Source organism: Amphiprion ocellaris, chromosome 4, assembly GCF_022539595.1.
Source record: "Amphiprion ocellaris isolate individual 3 ecotype Okinawa chromosome 4, ASM2253959v1, whole genome shotgun sequence".
Lineage (NCBI taxonomy): Eukaryota > Metazoa > Chordata > Actinopteri > Pomacentridae > Amphiprion > Amphiprion ocellaris.
The window spans coordinates 38179113-38194691 of record NC_072769.1 but is presented as its reverse complement, the minus strand read 5'-3'; the positions used below and the strand labels follow the sequence as shown (position 1 = coordinate 38194691).

The following is a 15579-nucleotide window of genomic DNA, read 5'->3' as shown; positions in this document are numbered from 1 at the left end:
GCAGTTCTGTGGCAGACTGCCTGAAACATATGTTTGGATTTCTCAAAATATTTAAGCTGAAATTTAAAGTTAAAAGACTGTAGCACCAGGATGTTCATGCAGTGCAAACGCGAAAGCTACAAAAATTAGGATTAGATCAGAAGTGGATACCATTGTTAGGTTTAACAACTTGACTCTGTGTTGACCAGAAAACAAATGTAGCTTACTGTACAACCCCATACCACAACACATTCCAGTCATTTCTATAACCCTCATACATGCGTCTCTGCTGTGGTGTAACAGGGATCATTGTCCCCCTCCAGTGGTTATGAGCTGGAAACTCTAACTTTGATCTCACTCAGTCATGATGAGCCACACTTGGTTGTTAAAACAGAAAATATGAGTAATCACATCTGATTGTGAGCACTTGAACTTTAGCATAGATCTAAGTGTTAGTTACTTTCACAGTGGTGATTTGTTTTGCCTCATTGTTTGGTTAGGTTCAGACAATAAAACCACATCGATTGAGGAAAATGTCACACTCTGGTTCACAAGGACAACTACATGTTAAAAGCGTGATTAACTTTAGGCCTACTTGGTGAGTTTTGTGTGGGTTAATAATTGTCCTTTCTCAACATGTTTGAAGCCTTTACTCCTTTATCTTGGTCACCAAGATGACAAGCCTATCTGTTGTATGATTGATTGGCTAAACAGGGGCAGCACTAAAGCAATAAAATCGGTGGCAAAGATGTGCTGATTTGAAATGTAGTAATACATCAAAAATATATATTTTTTAAGTTTCTTCAAAACATAATTGAGAATGTGGTTTAGTTGTATGGTAATTGTTGGTAGAGATTGCTGGGGAAATCCTAGGAGTCATGTTCAAATCAAATCAAATCAAAGCAAGCTTTATTGTCATTTTGATGATGTCAAGATAAGAGAGTGTTTCTCCAGGATCCAGTAAGGTGCAGATGTGTGTGCAAAACCAGATCAGCAGTTCAGCATTCTGACAGCTTGTGGAACAAAGCCGTTGATCAGTCTGGTGGTTCTGCCTTTGATGCTCCGAAAACGTTTGCTTGATGGCAGCAGTGTAAAAAGAGTTTATGGAGAGGGTGTGAGGAGTCCCTGACAATGTTCAGTGCCCTGCGAGGACGGAAACTCCGACGACCCTCTCAGCTCCCCTGGCTATCCTCTGCAGGACTTTTCTGTCCGACATACTGCAGCTGGAGTAGCATGCTGAGATGCAGCATGTCAGGACACTCTCGACCACACCTCTGTAGAAAGTCCTGAGGATGCTGGTGGGGAGAGAGGCTTGTTTCAGCTTCCTCGGGAAATGCAGTCTCTGCTGGGACCATCTGATTATCGCTGAGGTGTTCCTGTAAGCTGAGGTGTTGTTGTAATTCAAGTAGTGAGATGAATACCAAAAACTCAAAAACACTGATAATGTAATGGAAGGACAAAGCTGCCTGAAATGAGCAGCCGCTGGTTTCTTTATATCCACATCCCACATCTAGTGAGTCAGACTAGTTGATCAGACACTTCAGAACTTTAGTGGTTCTCCAGTGCCATGTCGCTTCAGAATAAAAATATCAGAACACATCATCAGTATTGACTTAATAATGTGCTACATGAACAAGTGACTAACAAAAGGGCAGTGAATATGAAGTCTGCAGTTTCCTCTTTACAGGTTCAGTACGTTATAACCACAAATAACACTTTGATCATTGACACCTTCCCATCCCTGTAGCATCACACTGACCATTTTCACACCTTAAGATCGCTGCACGTTGCATTAACCAATATAATGCGCTATGTACAGTGACACTTTTTCCCTGATGCTAAAAATAATAATAGGAGGAAGGAAGTGAAGTTCAGAGCCACATATTGTTTGTTCACCTGCAGTGAAAAGTTTATTCTGTTCTCTTTGGGCTGTATTGGAAGTCGGCTGCTGTTGATTTTAAACAAGCAATTCTATTTTTGAAAAAAATACCTTTCTTTGAATTGGTACTCTGATTAGAAATAACCATGCTGTTGGCAGAAGCAGGATGTGCATGCATGTGTTTCATCCTGTATATTTCAGGTATGAATGACTCACTTTCTCTCCTACTTATGTTTCTGTTCTTGATAAATTACATACAGAACATATAAATGATGTGGCATAGAGGATAATTGGCTATCAAAATAAAACTGCATGGAAACTGATAGTTTGAATTTTGAAAACCAAAGAGTCAACCACTGGTGCAATCAAATCATTTTTCACATTCAGTCTCAGTTTAGCTCATTCTCACCTGTGTGCATCTTCTTCCATCATGTGTTTTTCTCAGTGACTGCATATAAACATGGATGTCAGCCAAAGTTTTCTGAAGCACAGCTCTGAAGTGTGGCGGCTCCGACTGTCACCATCTCGGCAGTGCCTGGCTCTGCAAAACTCCCACTTTATATAAAAATGAGCACAGAGGTGAAGTATGAGTGGAGTTGAAGTGGGCAATGGACCATCATATGGTGGCAACAACCTGTCACTCAAAGCAGTCATGGCCATATTTATGCATAACTTTAAGCTGCTATAAATTTAAAACTGGTCATTTATTAAAAAAAAAAGTCATCCCATCCTCCCATAATTGTCATGGAAGAAATTAGTTGCAGAGACTAAAACAGGTAGCAGGCTATAAAGATGTTTGCGTTTTAAAGTTGAATAATTTTACATAGGGGTCGATGAGGGTTGACTCCCCTTTGGAGGCAGCCTCAAGTGGACATTTGAGGAACTGCAGTGTTTGGCACTGACTCACTTCATACAGGATGCAGGTACAAGCTTGCCATTAACCATTCACACCAGTCAGCAAAGATCACTCTACATTAGAACACACGACATCATGGCATCTGACCAATCAGCAGACCCAGTCGGCCTTCAGCATGCAGGAAACTACTCCTGTGCTGTGAAAACCCACGGAGACATGGAATCAGCTGAACGAGCTCTCACTGTTCAAGGTGAGCCTGGCTTTTAAACTCACCTGAAACATTTGTAGGCAATTGAAGCTCTTGCAATTGAAACTCAAACCATTTAATAGGACACATGCAGTTCAGTGTCTCCTGGTATAAACTTTTAAGGTTTGTCCAACCAGTAACACAACCTTTTATCTTTCTCCAGTCCTGGTGAAGACAATGGCAATAATTAACGCAGTAAGACTGACTGTTGGATTCCTGATCCTGCTCTCTCTGATTCCCTTGTGTGATAGAGAGTGATTGTGTCACGGTTTGGAATGTACCCCGAACCTTAGTATTGGCTACGTGTTCTCACCTGGGACTGTTATGATGAAGAACGCACCTGTGGATTGCCGCCTGCTTGTGCTGTAAATGAATGAGCGTTAACTTAAAAGTTCTGAAGCTGTTATCAAGTGTGCGTGCATTATTACTTGAGGTTATAACACCTTGTACCGGTGGATGAAGTGAAATACTAATCGGCATGGGCTTTGTGACTTGATTGTCCCTGATTTAAACAATAGTAAGTAGAATTTTCTGACCAAACCAAATCCAAGAAGAAAATCTCCATTGCTGAGCGAAATCACAAAGGTGGAAGGTGAGTGTGGAGTCTGAAAACTAGAGACTGTTGTTTGTGTGTTTTCCTCTGTCATTTTCTGTGTTTTCTTTGCTCTGCAGATTTACTTGTAGAAGGAGAGAAGCTCAGTTGAGGTTGTGATTCCTGTGATTGAAGTGCAGACAGAGCAACAGGAGCAGGAGGAATGTCTGTTGGGGTTTCTGTGTCTTCTTTGGCTGGTCTCTCTTTGGAAGGAAGTGGCGGATCACTCTTTACTCAAGGAACCTACAACATGATGCACATGATGAAAGAAAATAGAGAGAACACAAAAAGTTAGTCATCCATCTTCCTTAGACCAAATTTTCAAGACTGGAAATCTTTGTAAACTTTTTATGTCTGACCAGTGGATAGATACAAAAACCTTGTTAACAGCTAATGAAATTAAAGCCTTGTCCACACTAACTTGAATATTTCACAAAACAAACATTTTATATTTGAGCCTCTCACCCCCATACAAGGTCACAGAAATGGAGATGTTTTTCAAACACCATCGCCAGTGCAGATTTTTAAATACTCCATACTCAAAGTTTTAAACAGTTTTTTTATACGATAGAAGGAAGTGTGACAACACTGAAGATGTACATTTATAGGACATAATATAACTTGGGGGTACCTCACTCTGCCAGAGCATAGACATTTTGTCTTCTTTATTTTAGAAAAGTTCTTTAGATTTTGACAATTGTTGACATTTTATATTATTATTTTGAGTCAATTCATGTAAATATAACAATTTCATTAATTTTCAAATTTTAAAAAAACAAGCAAGAAGACAATGCATTCAGCTCTCATTTCTGGTTATTTAAAATGTAGAAATTACTGCCTTAGTTAAGAGAATTTTACATTTCTATTACAGAACATAATATCACATATCAGGTTAGTGTTTGGTAATTTTACCTGCTGCCAATATTTGTAGGGTCTACACATGCTTTAGTAGGTAATTTGAACATTGTAAGTTCTTCACTTTAATATTTAAATTACTCAGGTACATTTGCATTGTATATTGTAGGGTTTTGACCCTAATATTTAACTTAATCAAGTAAAATTATACTTTATAATATTGTAGGTTCTCACATGTAATGTTGTATTTAGTCAAAAAATGATATGTATGTAATACTGTAGGGTTTTGCTCACAAGATTTTGATTACACATAGAATGTCATGACTAAGTTCACAAGTTTTTCCTTTCTGTCAAGATCCCATCACACCAGCCTGTTAAAGTGTGACCTATGCTGAAGGGAGAATGTGCTCTTCTATGTAGATATCAGCAGCTTCATCATGCTTTCCTCCACGTTCTAGAAACATTCACACACCTATAAAGCCAGATTTGGACAATGCAGATAAGAAAAATACACTTTCTTTATAGAGCTGACATTTTTACCATTAAGAACACACATCAAAAAAACCATCTCACGCTGCTTTTCCCAAATACCAAACTGTGTTTATGTAACATTTTCCACTATCCTACTTCACCAGGATGATGCCCAAAGTAATGTCCAGTTTCCATCTGACTTAATAGATGTAAAGGGATGATAAGAGTGAAAATAATATTAAACTTTATATATATAGCACAACATGAGATGCACTTAAAATAATAGAAGAGTTACATGCACAAAGTGCTCTCGAATTAAAGGACACTGAAAAGAGAGTAAGGTCAAGACCTTACAGTGTTAGAGAGAATCCCAACAATTTCCCTTTCAGCGATGTCACAGAAAACCTCTTTCCTCCATGAAGAAAGCTCGCCTGAACCAGACTCAGTGTGGGTGGCCATCTGCCTCAGCCGGTTAGGTGACAGGACAGCACAAAATTACAAAAACAAATTACAGTCGATTATTGTACTTTACAAAATACAGTATTTAATCTTAGTGCATGTGACCCATTACATGAAGTTTCATAGTTAGACAGTTTGCAGCAGCATATATGAGAGTCAGCAGCTCTGAATAACTGAGCCCACAGTACTCTGAACAGCATATTGCTGCCCTATGATTAGCAGAGAGCAGGAGTGAATGCGAGATGGAACACAACCTTAGCAGGCTGAGTGCTGCTGTGTCACAGTAATGAATACATTATACCAGGCTTATGACGCAGAGAGAGCCGAGCCTGAAGGCCGAGCTCTCAATTTACTGCTGGATACACTTTCCAACTTTCCTCTATGGCCATGAGCTTTGGGTAACGAGCGAGAAAATGAGACACTGGATACAAGTGGAAAAAAAATGATTCTCCTGGTGAAGTGGCTGGGCTTATTCTTAGAGAAAACATCAGAAAATCAGGCATATGGAGCTGAGTGGAGAAATGCTGCACCTTTTGGAGCAATGCTTCAGCTGAGGATGCCTTCTAGGTGCAACCGTGTTGTGTGTTCAAACGTGACTAGTATGTAAGAAAAATCACATGTAAGATAATCAAACAGAGTTGCATGAAGCAGTAATCTGGACATGGGTTAATTTAAAATGGCTACTTTGACAAGAAGTTACTCTTTCGTGTCAAAGTGACAACACATTTCTAAAAAGTAATGCCAGTAAATCAGTATTTTTTTGAAGTTTTTTGATGACATTAGCATTTACTCCCTTCAGGTCAGTATTTAGTAGATGCAGTTTGGTCACAATTACAGCACTGAGCCTGTGTGAATAGGTCTCAGTCAGGCTTACATATCTTGACTCTGCAATTTTACCCCATTCTCTTCTGCAAAACTGTTCGGTGTGGTTGTGATGATATGCAGTGTTTGATGTTCCCAAACATCAAACAACTAGTCTGAGGCCAAAAAGCTCAATTTTGATCTAATTAGACCATAGAAATTTCTTCCAGTTGACTTCAGAGACTCTCAGATGCCATACGGCAAATTCTAGTCAAAATTTATTATGAGTTTTTTTCAGCTGTTGCCTTCTTTGCCACTCTAGCATAAAGCTTTGAAACTCGTAACTCCTCATAGGTGTCTTGGTGGCCACTCTCACTAGTCTCTTTGTTGCATGGCCACTCAGTTTTTTAAGGACAACCTGCTCTTGCAGATTTATGCCATATTCCTTCCATTCCTTAATTATTGACTTGACTTGAGAACTTCTTTGTATCCATCCTCAGACTTGTGCTTTTCAATAACATTTTCATTGAATCGCTATGAGTGTTCTTTTGTCTTCATGGTGCAGTTATTGAATACTGATTCACCAGTAACTGGACCATCCAGATGCAGGTGCCAACTACTTGACACACATTCACTGCACTCAGATGATCTCCATTTCTGTATGACTTTTTGCATTAGTTGAGGGTAGACTGGAGGTGAATACTCGTGCAATTATTTATTTTACATTTTATATGTTTAAATAATTTACATTAGTACATAGAAATCAAATATTCCCCTGAAATGGACAGGTCTTTTTTTGCAAATTTTTGTCAGAAAAGATATATTTATGCTGTACTCTCTATATGCAATACATCTGATGTTTTCTATGTTTATTGATTGACCCCTGATCAAATAAATAAAGAAATACAATAAGTGAGGCACACACTGGACAGATTGCAAGTTCACCAAAAAAATAGACAGACAACCTTTTATGCTCACTGGCACTTATGGCCAATTTGGAATCAGCCTCCCATACATTTCTTTGTCAATGTCATTGTCAATGTCAGATTTATTTATATGGCACTTTTAAAGGCCTATGGCACACCAGTAAAATAAATCCTAACAGTCCCCTTTGGACTGTGGGAGGAAGTCCGAGAGGACAGAAATCACCAAGACAGGGACAAAGTTGTAACACCACCGAGCCTTTCTTGTCCAGAGACTGATGTTCTCCACATTCTGACTGGACTAAGCATGTTCTATATTTAACAACGTATGTGACTGAATTATTAATTGACCCATTTCATCATGTCACAGAAACTGATGAGACGTGTTTTTATAATCTTCCAACAGAAGCTCGTATTCTGAAGACACGCAGAGAGCCATATCTCACTGATCTGTAACACCAGCCGTCCTCTGACTGATCCTCAAACTGCTGTCGATGGTACAAGAACCGATATGTTTATAGATCTTTGGAGAGGCAACAGTTTTTAGGTATACTGCTGACAGCTTCTCCTGTGAAATCTCTGAGTACCTTTTAAGTGTCATATGCTCACCAGAAGTAGCAGCATGTGTTTTCAAGGTGACATTATGTGAGGAAGAAGCCTCCCCTTTGCATCATGCCTGGATATGACTCATATTTCTGATCTATTAGTCTAAGACATTGTATAAAAACAGCACACTATGTAATTCTGTGCCATGGAAACACTGCAGTAAAATTACACACATTGTTAATTTTGCCACAACATAATGATTTTCAAGTTTAAAACCAGATGTAAGAATTTTAACAGGCATATCTGCTGATGTTCTGATGAAATACTGGCAAAAAAGCAAATTTAAAAGGCGAAAATTAGTTTGAGGCTAGTATCACTTCAGAGATGCTTTTGAGAGAGGAAGGAAGATAAGATTTGATCTGAGCTGCATGCTGCACTATTGAATAGTCACTTTGGATCCAAGCTGCACTACAGACTGCTGTCGGTATTTAACTGGTGAGGTACATTTTACATTCTTTCGCCTATGATTTTTTTTAATGCTTGCTGAAAATTGTCATTTTACCTGTTTTCTTATTAGAAACTGGAGGACTACTGCAGACATGCTGTCGTCAGAAGCTGAATGGGTGTTCATGGGTTTCGTCTTTTATATCTCAGGTATTAATTATTGTTTAGTATAATCTGCAATCTCTAAAAACACAGGAGGAAATTAACAATTTTGTTAATACATGTAAACAAATTGTGTAATAATATTGAATAAAACTCAAATGAACTTTTTAAAAAATTGACATAAGATACAAAAATTTTAAAAATTCCTGCAAGTAACTTTTGAAATGTCTGATAATTTCCGTATACTGCACTCTTATGATTAGTTAACATCCAGTGATCAAAAGACACAAATCTGCTTCTGTTACAGGCATTCAGGGACGAGCAAACACTATCTGTGCCTTGAAGGGTTTTGCAGTGAATCTGACCTGCTCGGCTAAACATCTGTCTTCAAGCATGAAGTGGTACACTGTTAACAGAACTGACCAAAGTTTTCTCCTCAATGAGCTCACTGCAGATGAAAATGAAGTAAAGTACAACATGACTGACGAGAGTAACTTCACTCTGACAATCAACAATGTGAGCGAGAGTGATGAAAAGTTCTACTGCTGCAGAAAAACTACCGACAACCAAACAGACTGTTGGGGCAATAGAACTCAGCTTCAAGTTGCAGGTGCAGCATCTGCCAGTTGTTTTTTACTTTAAGACTGACATCTGCTGAGGATTTCTTAATTTTATCCTCCATCATCTCAGACCTGCAGGTGAAGGTGATTCCCTCCACAGAGGGACAAACAGTAACTCTGATGTGCAGCACCAGCTGTCCTCTGACTGAAAAGCCTGCAGCCTACATCTGGTACAAGAACGGAGAGTTTCTCTATGAGGACTGGTCTCCCTGGTACCAAGAGCTGCTCAGCAGTGATCAAGCAGTCAGATACTCCTGTGCTGTCAAAGGCTACGAGGGTCTCAGAGCTCCTGAAGTCTCAGTGGGTGAGTGACGTTAAAAACCTCACATTGAATGTTCAAGAAAAACTCAGCTGTAACTGGACAAATCTTTGTTTAAACCATTCTGAAGTTCAACAATTCAAATACTGACTCTAACTTATTTTTTTGACAGACTCTGTTTCGCCAGTCTGCTTCAGTGTGACCTATGCTAAAGGGAAGATGTGTTCTTATAGGGGGAAATCTATGGATGAGCCCTGCTCTATTATTTACCCAAGAGGTGACGTTTCCACCAACATGTAAACACACTATTCACCATTAAATGTATTATTGGACACGGTGAAAAGTATATCCATCATCTCTCGACAGACACATATATTCAAAGGACACCTCAGGGGAAATCTTATCAAATGAAGTGTATGACCAGCTGTCCCATAACTGACCCTCATACTGCCTATAGGTGGTACTGGAACAAAGAGTTATACAGTGACTGCGAGAGTTCAAGCCTTGCACTTGTCAGCGAATCTTCAGAAATCTTCTCCTGTGCTGTAAAAGGCAATGAAGAGCTGCGCTCTCGTGAACTCTGTAAGTATGAACAGAGCTCCTGTATCATATATTTGCAGGCCTATGTGGCAATAATAAACATAATAATCTGATTAATTAATTGAAAAAATCCAAAATGACAGCATGGCAGAGCAGTGATTAGCACGGTCACCTCACACAAACAAGCTCCTGGGCTTGAACCTGCCAGCCAATAGAGGCCAATCTGTGTAGACTTTTTCTCTCCAAGCGTCAATGTGGATTTCCTTCCATAATCCAAAGCCATGCTGTAGTGAGAGACTGACAACGGGAACAGGTTTCTGCCTCTTCTGACCTGCAAAAAAATAGGAGGAGAAAATAATGAATGGATGGAAAATCAGCTAGTGTTAAGGTAGAGTGGTAAACATTTTTACCTTCATTTGGCAGCAAACAGTTGCAAGATGACAGAAAATGCAGAGAGAAATGAAAGGATTAGGTGAAACAAGGAGCTCCAGGATAAACTTGAACCTAGAAAATTGCGATTACATGAAAATTCAGTAAAATTACAGATTTTTTAAATAAATGTATCTGTAACTAAAAGTTTTTAATCTACATTTCAGGTGTTGGGGATTTATTCTGCTTTAATGTGAATTATGACAGGAGGAGAATCTGTGCCCTGGAAGGTACTGCGGTCCACATTTCAAGTCAGTACTTACATCCTGAAAACTTTCGTCAATTGTCTAAATCCTGGTATAAAATAAAGCGACGCTGTGAAGAGAAGGAGGATGATGCTGTACTTGTTACAGCTGCTGGCCCTGTGAACTATCTTGACAACTCCAATAATCAGCACACTCTGAGGATTGATGGCCTGAAGATGAATGATACGGCAGAGTACATTTTCAAGCTCATCAGATATGCAGAATATGAAAAATGTGAACCATCTGATTTACCTGGAGTGCTGTTAGCTGTCACAGGTATTACAGACGTCTCCCACTAGAGAATCTGTTGCTCCTTCATGCAGCAGTCAGCAGACTGTACTAATTATATGTCCAAAACCACAAAAGTCTCCTTCATGTTTCATGAGATGATTTAGTGTCCAATCTAACCATGTTCCAGGCCTGACAGTCACCATGAGTCCTTCTGCAGAGGTGACAGAAGGTCAGAGAGTCACACTGACCTGCAGCACCAGCTGTCCTCTGACTGACAACAACAACTACATCTGGTACCTGAACAGTCGACCTCTGAGCCAAAACAAACACCTGGTTCTGGACCCAGTCGGCCTTCAGCATGCAGGAAACTACTCCTGTGCTGTGAAAACCCACGGAGACATGGAATCAGCTGAACGAGCTCTCACTGTTCAAGGTGAGCATAGTTTAAACTTCATTAAAAACCGATTTTGAAGCACTTTTACATTTGAAACTAAAGCGAATGCCCTGTTTTTTTATTAGTAAACTGTGAAATCAATTTCATGTTTCACCTACTCTTAATCTGACTTTGTTTAAATACATATTGTAACAAAATGTTGCAGAAATTAGCCTTATACGGCTGCATCAAACAATGTAGATAAAAGTGTAGGCTGCAACACATCTAATGGTAGAAACCACACTTTATGATGAAAAATTGCCCTCGTTAATTTAGGGCCATCATTCTCAGCTTGTCTGAGAAAATTATCAGTTTAGACTCAGTCTCAAAGAGACTTTGATGAAAAAGAAACTGATCAGTCTGTTAACTGAAAATCTGAAGTTCTCATTGACCTCCAGTTCCAAAAACAAAGAAATACACTGTAGAACCAATGATAATTATCCACAAACATTTATTAACTAATACTACAAACAAACAATAAATAACAACAGACAGTGAATAAATGAATGAATAAATGCAGACAAATTAGTGAACTGTGATCGTCACAGGAAGCAGTTGGTAGAAAGGTGATGAATTCAGAATGACTTTGAAAATTGGAAAACCAATTGTAATTTGTAAATTCCACCATCTGGCAGGAGGAAAGTGATACTCATGTAGCCTTTGTAGTAGTGAGAGGGAGGCCGCTGCATGTGAAGCTGTGATGATCTGATGGATGAGTTGGTTCAGGAATGTAGAGACAAGAAGACACTTTGGCAGGTTTGCATTGCAAAAGTGTGCCAGAGTGAAAACACTAAGAACCAAAGCTCATAGTTACCAAGAAAATATTCATGCTCTTGTATTAAAGTTAACTTAAGATGACAAACTTTAAGTAAAATATAGAAAACAAAGACCTAGTTTAAAGTTAAGTTATTTGTTTCTTTAAGCCATCATAAGAGAACCCAGTTCTAAGCCTTTGTTTTAGTTTAACTTTTATGAAAAAGCCTATTTCAAAAATCTATTTTTTCTAGCCCAATCTTCTCTTTGTTCTTCGCTCTTTGTTCTCAAGAGGCCTAAAGAGCTTTTGGCATTCCAGTGACTTTCCTCTATATAGAAAGTCTAGGAGTCAAATTCAAATCAGCATCTAACCAATCATGGATGTGTTCATCCCAAGGGGTGGAGTTGAGCTTCACTGTCCAGGAGAGATCAGAGGCCAGATACCTTTCAAACTTATTTTTAGTTCATTTCTTAAATGTAGAAATCCAGTTGTTGAATATTTATGATGACCACAGATCTGAAATAACACCAAGTAAGTGATTAGAATGACACCAAATACAATATATTGATCTTATATGGTTCCTGAGATAATAATGAAAGGTGTGAACATAAGAATTAACTTACAAATTGTGCACTTTACTGAAAATAACTTTATAACATAGCTTAAACACAAGGATATACATTCAATAATAAGAAAAATAAGACATAGGAAGTATATTTGCTTAGAGTAAAAAGTCTCTCTGTGTCTTTATGGCTGGTCTGTGACAGAGAGAGGAGGAGTGTTGGTGTATCATGTGTTCTTCTCCACAAACACTTCAGATTTGATGTGTTCTTCTTCCATACTGGTCCTGATCAACCTGGTATCAGAGACTGAGTCCAGATCATCGCTCTGGTGATGCTTCATTTCCTTGATGTTCTGATTTATAAACTGTTCAGTTCATTCCTTCATACCAAGTTCTGTGTGTTAGGTAGGGAGATCAGAAGGTCTCCATGAAGGATGCCAGTCCTCTTCTGCAGAGGTGTGGTTTTCCTCACAGCTGACATATCAGATTCTAGTGGAGGTAGGAGGCACCCTGTTGTCTAGGGTTAGGGTTAGGGTTGAGACCGTGAGTGGTCCTTTATTGCTAAACATTCGATCAGCAGGTGTTCCATTTGGATGTGAGTTTTAGGTTCAGTGTCTTTTGAAATGGTGTTTTAACAAATCTACAGCTTTGGGAGAAGGTCTCTGTATTCTCTGTGCATTGCTCAGGAATGTTCTGCTAATTGTGTTCTCCCATAAAGAAAATATTAGGTTGCTTCATCTAGGGATGCTCCACATACATTTAGTAAAAGGAAAATAAAAGCAGGAAGCAGACACTTCCATCCCGATCATTATGGAAATTGTGATATAGGAGACCAATCTGTGCTTGTTGTTTTGAAATGTGTTGGACTTGTAACTCACATCTCACATCAATCTCTCCAGCTCGGGATAAAACAATGGCAGTAATGAATGCATTGAAAGCTGCCATATTACTACTGATCCTGCTCGCTGCTTTTCTCTTCTACCTGAGGATGAGGTAAAAGACTTCAACTGACACTTCACTTGTGTGCTTTCACTTCCTGTATTCATTGCCCTTTTGTTGACTCATTGAGTATAGTTTTAATACAAGTTGTCTTCATAATCTGCCCAATGTAAATACAGAAAGAAGAAAACCGTAACAACTGAGCCAAGTGGCAAAGTGCAAGCTGGAAAGGTGAGCACAAAAAGCTCCAACTATGAAATTCTGCTTCAGTGGCAAAGCAAAGGGGAGGTCAGGCTGGGACTATTACTCACACTGTAGGAAACACAATGTCTTATCATTTTTTCCAGCAACTAAATGTAAGCCAAATAGTCATTTTTTTAAGTCACTCACGCTTATTATTTGTTTGAGCAGGCAAGACTGACATATAGAGATACACAAAATCTCATATACAGTACAATAAGCAGTTTAATAGAACCATCAACTTAACGTTTGCTGAAGTTAGGCTTTTTAAATTGTTAACATATATAAATTTGTGTTACATACTGCAGGTTAAGTATACGTAGCACGCTAAAGTCTCCATGCTTGGCTCAGGACAAATAGTTGAGACATCACAATGTATCAATCCAGCACTTTGTTTTTGCATTTTATATCTTCTGACTGCAGGTTCTGGGTCAGTCTTCCATTGTTCGGCAGTTTGTACCATTTGTTTCCAGGGGTCTTCAATGTAGGTCTCAGAAGAGTCTGTACAAGAGCCTCACTGAAATCCATAGTTGAACAAAAATCATGCACACTTCCGGTTGGTCAGAACTTCTTGGTTAAGTGGTCGTACAGTTAAAATGCAGGGTAAAGCAGCTGTGGAGAAATGGTTCTGCAAAAGCGTTCTGCCAGTAAAATAACAGATGTAACTCCAGTTCTATGAGTATGTGTGGATCCTTCAAACAGACTTCACTCTTGGTTGTGTGGAGTGGCCAGACTTCAGTCTGTGGTCACCATGGCTACCCCTGGACTCCACTCATGTACTGTTTCCTCAGACATCTGCGCTCTCTTCCCTTCAGGGCGGCCAGATGAGTGAGAACATCGCACTCATGGATATGAATCCAGCAGCGCAGAGAGAACCAGCAGAGCAGCAGGAAGACAAAGTGTAATACAGGGTGATAGGCAGAGTGCAGAGAGGACACCAGCCCTGTTCTTCTAGGTTCAAGTGAGAAAGGCATGATTTGAGACTGTGTGAATACTTCTGTAAAATTCATGTGTGTGTGGACTCAGAAGGAAGCCCCAAACTCATGTAGGCTTCAATCTTCCTCCTGCTTTAGCAACCACTGAGTGATGGGTGTGGTGGTGTTATCTGTAACTGATTCTCACATCCGTTTCTAATGCTGTCCGTGGTTAAAGTTTGACGGATGCTCTTAACTTTCCGTGATAAAAGAACCAAATTGCAACATATTCCTGCCACTGACAGTAAACAAATTTACTGAGTTTTACATTCCAACAGTTTTCATGATTGAATCTTTTTCTTGTTATATTTTGCATGTTCTAATGGCCTATTTGTTTCATTACTGCTAATTCTATACAGCAATGTTTCGTGTAATTACAGTTGAGCTATTTTATTACAAGTGTTTTAATATAACCGTCTACCAGACTCTGTGTATTTAGTCCTCCCCTGCACATATCCTTCTGTTGCTATTGCATAATGCCATTTTAACTGGATTTTCATTGTGTAAATATATTAAAACTAAATTGCAACAGACAGATATCTTTTTTAAAATCTGAAACTTCCCTCACAACATTTCTTATGAACCCATCAACTGTCACGTTTTCTATCTGAGAGCTCATTTCTGCTACTCAACTCAGATTACTATCAGTTGAGACACCTAGAACGCTAAACCACAGATGATATACATAACCTAAGCTGCAAAAGAATACATGACATGTGAACTATTGAGCTAAGGTCTGAAACTCTTGCCTTCTGTTTTTATCATTAGACATTCAGTAAATGGTTCTGGGTGCTGCTTACCAATATGTTACATTTTACTGATCAGGAGAGCGAAACTAGCACCACATAGAGACTAAACGTGCTTCCATTTTTGTGCTGCACATTTAACTTGACTGCAGTTCTGCTTTCTGGTATGGTGCCCAACACAAGAGGGACAGAGCTGCACAGGAAATCATGCTGTCTTTACCAGAGAGGTTTAATTAGTCTCAACAAATGATTCACATATACTGTGATTTTCAAACCAGACTTTAGCTGCTTGTTTGATGCTAATTAATTTTTTTGTCATACTTTATTGTTTCAAAATTACTCTTACATGCTGCCAAAAAGGGAGATTTAGAAGGACTTTTAAAGCAACTGAAA

At 39.0% G+C, this 15579-nt stretch overlaps 1 protein-coding gene across 2 annotated transcripts in view; it reads left to right on the top strand.

Moving 5' to 3' along the window:
* LOC111570905 (uncharacterized) overlaps positions 1-14858 on the top strand; it is a 15064-nt gene extending 206 nt beyond the window's left edge. Inside the window, exons 1-12 of one of the 2 annotated variants that reach the window (XM_035949810.2) lie at positions 1-3843; positions 7469-7559; positions 8186-8262; positions 8522-8824; positions 8905-9138; positions 9266-9370; positions 9460-9675; positions 10230-10583; positions 10726-10971; positions 13187-13280; positions 13406-13457; positions 14282-14858. The exon at positions 1-3843 is cut by the window's left edge and continues 206 nt beyond it. In XM_035949810.2, coding sequence (XP_035805703.2) covers positions 8208-8262; positions 8522-8824; positions 8905-9138; positions 9266-9370; positions 9460-9675; positions 10230-10583; positions 10726-10971; positions 13187-13280; positions 13406-13457; positions 14282-14371 — 1749 coding nt within the window. In that variant the 5' untranslated portion in view covers positions 1-3843; positions 7469-7559; positions 8186-8207 and the 3' untranslated portion in view covers positions 14372-14858. Of the gene's footprint in view, positions 3844-7468; positions 7560-7608; positions 8104-8185; positions 8263-8521; positions 8825-8904; positions 9139-9265; positions 9371-9459; positions 9676-10229; positions 10584-10725; positions 10972-13186; positions 13281-13405; positions 13458-14281 lie in introns of those variants that run through there. The other variant, XM_035949813.2, reaches the window with a different exon arrangement.
* The last annotated feature ends 721 nt before the right edge of the window (positions 14859-15579 follow it).